This window comes from Aulonocara stuartgranti (assembly GCF_965226115.1).
Source record: "Aulonocara stuartgranti genome assembly, chromosome: 7".
In the NCBI taxonomy this organism is placed as follows: Eukaryota; Metazoa; Chordata; class Actinopteri; order Cichliformes; family Cichlidae; genus Aulonocara; species Aulonocara stuartgranti.
In genome coordinates this window covers 35,020,572-35,026,153 of record NC_138945.1, presented here as the reverse complement: position 1 = coordinate 35,026,153, position 5,582 = coordinate 35,020,572, and the positions used below count along the sequence as shown (strand labels likewise).

The 5,582-nt window shown below is 40.8% G+C and overlaps 1 protein-coding gene across 1 annotated transcript; it reads left to right on the top strand.

Annotated features, from left to right (window-relative positions):
- Positions 1–718: 718 nt before the first annotated feature.
- Positions 719–4,770, top strand: ccnb1 (cyclin B1). The gene is made up of 8 exons (XM_082538282.1): positions 719–825; positions 1,086–1,214; positions 2,174–2,470; positions 2,556–2,714; positions 2,819–3,055; positions 3,145–3,285; positions 3,935–4,045; positions 4,120–4,770. The coding sequence occupies exons 1-8, from the start codon at positions 805–807 to the stop codon at positions 4,222–4,224; spliced, it is 1,200 nt and encodes a 399-aa protein (XP_082394408.1). The 5' UTR covers positions 719–804; the 3' UTR covers positions 4,225–4,770.
- The last annotated feature ends 812 nt before the right edge of the window (positions 4,771–5,582 follow it).

Below are 5,582 nucleotides of genomic sequence, written 5' to 3'. Positions count from 1 at the left end.
ATTTTCTTATTGCCAAGGAAACAGAGTCAACTTTACATTTATGTATCCAAGCAAAAAAAGTAGAGTGTATCTACTTTTTGCTAAGTGGATATGTTTTACTTGGTGAACAAAGGCATTTAAAGATACATGGAGATCTAAAGAGCTAACTACTGTAGCTTATTTAATGGATGACAAAAGTAAAGTGTTATATCGTGAGTTATGTGAGAAATTCCTTTTGAAATGTAGACTTTTAGAAGCTATAAAAGAAAAATAAAAGCAAAAACAGCCTTTATCGTTCAAGAAGGCATTTTTACTCTTAGGTGTCTCATGTACTAAGGCAGCTCTGTATAGCAGAAATGGACTTTTATTACATTAAATGAAATAACAGAGCTTAAAAAATATAATGTTAAAGAAAGTCTATCATACTCAAAATGAAAAGAATTGTGTTCTGAACGAATTTGAGGCAATAGAAGTTAAAGTATAACGATAAAATACACTTTAAGATTTGATTCCTCTCCCTCTTAAAGTGACTTCTTATTAATTTATTTACTTACTTGAAATGCAGCGTTAGAGAAAAAGCGTATAAAAACAAGCAGGACGTAAAAGGAAAAGGAAATGAACATCAAGAAAACAAATCACGTGACCATAAGTTGTCCGGGGAACGCATTTCAAACAGGTGCGTTCGACCAATCAGACGCCCAGAACAGTCTTAGGTCAGCGAATCAGCTTCCAGCGAGCGAGGATTTAAACCTCGCTCGCTGGAAGCTGCGTACCGTTCTCCATTACGACTATTCCCCTGTTTGCTGAAGCATCGCTTGTTTCGAAATGGCTCTCAGAGTGACCCGGGTAAGACTTTATCATCTCTATTTGTTACTTTTTTTAATCATTGAATCTGGGGAAGCACTTAGCTTTTTCTTTGTCTTTTTCGCTTAAAACCCCCTCAAAACGTAGCTATAGCCGTCGTTTCTTGCTTTGGGATTTCTTATCATGCAGCAGGTCGAGAGTAAGGGTTTGCGCATAAGCCTCTTTAACTAAAAGATAAAAGCGTACAAACTGTTATAATCATTGTGATTTAACATTATTATTATTATTTTTCTTTCCTGTAGAATCGTTTGGCTTCCACCAAGGTCGACCTCGGTGGCAAGGCCTGCTCTGTGTCTGGGCCCACACAGAAGCCCCGAGCAGCCCTGGGGGAAATTGGAAACATCGCAGTTAACAAAGACGCACAGAAAAAGGTAAACATTTCATCCCGTATTAAATGCTTTTCTGTTAAATCTATGGAAAACAGAATTATGCAGTGAAATCATATGGGCATAGTGGCTTCCAGCTCTGATCTCAAAACGGTTAAAATGGCCCGAGTGGGGCCACACTTGCAACAACTGGCACAAAATGCTGAATTGAGTCAAAGCGTTGGACAAGGTAAAACTGGTTTACAAGTTTGTTTAAAAATTATAACGTCCTGTTAGGGTATGAAGGTATTCTTTTAAGCTTGTTGGGGTTTTTTTTTTTTTTTTTTTTTCCACCTCCCTGGCACACTGTGCCTTGACTACACATGGAACCAGTTATTAGTCAGCATTTAGCCTCTTGCTCTAAAAGAAGCCTACACATTTTCCTGCTTTAGATTCTCTAATTTAAAAAAAAACAACCTTATCTCAAACAGAACAGGAAAACCCCTGAGAGTACAATGTGCTCAGATTGACTAAAACTGACTTAACTTGGTGATGTAGGTTTAAGTGCTGTTTAGACTAAAATTCAGTGTCTAGGTCAAGTTTTTATTTTGACCCTAGAGAGCACATGAGGTGGCTACAGGACTGCTGCTTAAATGGAGGGGCATTGATAACAAGAGAACTCACACTTGAGTGTCGCCCTCCTTTGGGCAACATTAAAATGGCAGCATAGCATACCTGCAGGAGTGAGTTAGCATGCTTCCTGCTGTGAGTTTCCAATTAAGAATGCACAGGGGGGAAATGCACTTAATGGGTTGTAATTTGTCTGGCAAGACTGAAAGCTCTAGACAGAAGAGGAGCTGGGGCTGAGATTGTCTAAATGAGGCTTAAAATCACTCTGGGAAGTGATCTCTAGTTGAAAGTTAACACTAAATTGGTCCTATGTTCAGATTTATTTTTTTATTTTTTGGTAACGTGTCTACCTAGACTTGAGTTTTCTGGCTTTAACATGCTTTTTTTCCCCTTAGACTGTAAAGACTGAAGCCCTCAAGACTAAAGTTACAACCAGAGCTGAAAAGGCTGAACAGACAAAGCAAAAAGATGTCATCCCTGTTAAACCTGAGCCAGAGGTGCAAGCCCCACCTGAGCCAGCCTCTCCCACACCAATGGAGACCTCTGGCTGTGAGCCTGCTGACCTATGCCAAGCATTTTCAGATGTCATTCTGCACACTGCTATCAGAGATGTCGACGCAGATGACTATGACAACCCCATGCTCTGCAGTGAATATGTGAAGGACATCTACAAATATCTCCGCCAGCTTGAGGCAAGCAACTTAAAATAAAGGAATTTAAAGTGGGACTATTGAGCTACTTTCCCCACAGACCACTAACCATTTCTTGTCTGCTCAGGTTGAACAGAACGTCAGACAGAACTATCTGCAGGGTCAGGAGGTGACAGGCAACATGAGAGCCATTCTCATTGACTGGCTCGTGCAAGTAAATCTGAAGTTTCGTCTGCTGCAGGAGACTATGTACATGACCGTGGGCATCATTGACCGCTTTCTTCAGGTGAGTGAATCCTGGTTCTCCTAACAAAAGCTGTTAGTCCTGCAATACACCAGTCCACCTTTCATGGTTTTCATCTCACTAACGGCAACTATACCTCCCAACAGGACAATCCAGTCCCCAAGAAGCAGCTGCAGCTTGTTGGAGTGACTGCCATGTTCCTTGCGTCAAAGTATGAGGAGATGTATCCCCCAGAGATCTCAGACTTTGCCTACGTCACAGACAAGGCCTACACCACAGCCCAAATCAGAGACATGGAGATGACCATTCTGCGGGTGCTGAAGTTCCAACTGGGCCGTCCTCTCCCCCTGCAGTTCCTTAGAAGGGCCTCCAAAATTTATGAGGTTTGCAGCATATCTTGTGTCACAGGAATTGCTGATGGGTGACAGTAAGTGTTCGTGCAGCAACTTATTCCTCGTGCATGTCTTCACAGGTAACTGCTGAGCAGCACACTCTGGCAAAGTATCTCCTGGAGCTCACAATGGTTGACTACGAGATGGTCCATTTGCCACCTTCAATGGTGGCAAGTGCTGCTTTGGCACTCACCCTCAAAATATTGGCTGCTGGAGAATGGGTAAGTGCATCTGAAGGGTCTCAAGAGTTTTGGTGTGTCTGTAAGAAATTAAAGTTGTGTCCTTGCTAAAAGTTCCTAGTGGTAAAAACTAGGTCTGAAGTATTAGTATCTTTTCTTTTCATAAGAAAGGACCTATGAAGCAATGTCAAGAGTGATCCATAATTGAGTGCAACAAATGGCTGCCATAAAGCTGCAGTGCAATTGTTAACTTGTAGCACTTCCTGGCAAGTTTAATACTGGTGCAACAGAAGCTTGTCTGACCTTTGCTTACCCCAGACTCTAGAGCTGAATCTATGCAGAACATAAGTGGCTGACATGATTGTCATAATCTACACCTGTGCAGGTAATGGTTGCAATATTGCAACCATAAGTTTTATGAACTGTCATGGGAATTGTTCATATTTATAAAAGGACTCCTTGGATGAGTTTCAATATCAAAAGGCTTTGCTTTATGTGAAGGAATTGTCAAATATGTTTGTACATCGAGATCAGTAAATTCAAACTGACCCCTATACCTGCTTCACTGAGTGAATGAGTTGAATGCAGAGAGGAATTTCACCACAAGGATCAAAGTATACATATAATAGTGTGACTCATGCACATTTTGCTCAGCAAATCCTACACAGATGCCTTCAAATTGTCTTTCCAGGATGTGACGCTGCAGCACTACATGGACTACACAGCAGAGAGTTTGATTCCTGTTATGGCACACATCGCCAAGAACGTTGTCAAAGTGAATAATGGGCTGACCAAGCACATGGTAAGCTTCTTGTACTTCAAATTTTAACTAATGTTAAACTTGACAAGACCTAACTACACTGGTGTCTTCTGCAGGCCATCAAAGGCAAATACGCCACCTCAAAGCAGATGAGGATTGCCAACATTTCGCAGCTCAAATCATCAGTGGTTAAGGACCTGGCAAAGCAGGTCACACAGTGAGATCAGTGTCCTTGGCACCATGTGCTGATTTGTACAGATGTAAATTAACTTTTTAACCTGACCAAGGATCTGCACACCAAGGATGTCACTAGTTTAGTACTTTTGTGTTTGGGGTTTTTTTTTTTTTTTTTTTTTTTTTTTTTTTTTTTTTGGGGGTGTGGTGTATTTTTACAGCCTGCCCAAAGCACACCACAAGTTTTAAGTTTGACCTGAGCTACAAAATGGCAGTTAATTCTTCTAAGAGTGACAGCTGGGCTACATGATCAGACTAGTGCAAGGCAACCATTTTTGTTTCACTTATTCAAAAGTACTCAAGCACTAATCTTATTAGGCCTGAAGACCTCTGACCCTGCACCCCCTCTAAACTGCTGCTGGTGTTTAATCTAAAACTTGTGGTGTGAATTGTATGGTCAGCAATGTGACTTTTTAAAAATTTTTTCAGTGGATGTGTTGTGAAATGTACAGCAATGCTTTTTAAATCAGTTTGGTTTTTTCATTCTTACTATCTTGTTCTTAAAGGATTTATTAAATGGCTTTGACCAGAAAGCTGCCTGCCTTGTTGTTCCTTTTGATCTCCACTAGAGGCTGCTGTGAGACTGTTCAAGCATCTTAAAGCTAAAGTACAAGTGAGGTTGTCAAAGTGCCCACAATGAGAAATGTTGACTTTGCCCTGCTGTACTTCAGTTTAGAGCTCTGTTAATATTTGGTGACAGTACAGCTTGCATCAAAACGGCTCTTGATGTAAAGTGTCTCTTCATGATGGCTTTTGTGACTTCAGGGAAGCTTAAAGCAGAACTCTGGGACTTTCAGTTCACGTTAGGTCACTTCCTGAGAGTCTTATTTTGCTTTAGGGCCAATGGCTGTCCTTAGATTGGAGGCTAAAACGGGCACTTTGACTGGTAACAGACATCTTTTATCACCCAGAGGAGTCTTTACAGGTTATGCATATAATTTTGGAGGTAGTGCATGAGCATTGGGGCTCTAAGTTGGCACAATCATGTGCCTTTCCAACTAGGGGTGACCTGAAGTGTTCTCCAGTTGAAGGTGCAGTCTCGAAAGCCCTACGTTTGTCTCTAACGAGGGGAAACAAGACAAAAGGGCCTTCAGACTTGACTACATGCAAGGCTCTTTTCAACATGTTCTAAATGGGACGATGCACCAAGGCAAGGCAAGGCAAGGCAAGTTTATTTGTATAGCACAATTCAACAACAAGGTGATTCAAAGTGCTTTACAGAGACATTAGAAACAGGAACAAATAAAAAGCATGATTTAAAATTGAATAAAACAAGCAAATAAACTAATTAACAAACAAACAAACAAACAACAGTATATAAAATCAAAACAGATAAAATCAGAAC

Excerpts from the sequence above, each read along its gene's own strand:
- ccnb1 (XM_082538282.1), top strand. The coding sequence starts at position 805 with ATGGCTCTCAGAGTGACCCGG. Across the intron at positions 3,286-3,934 it reads TATTGGCTGCTGGAGAATGG|GATGTGACGCTGCAGCACTA; the intron begins GTAAGTGCATCT and ends TTGTCTTTCCAG. Across the intron at positions 4,046-4,119 it reads ATGGGCTGACCAAGCACATG|GCCATCAAAGGCAAATACGC; the intron begins GTAAGCTTCTTG and ends TGTCTTCTGCAG.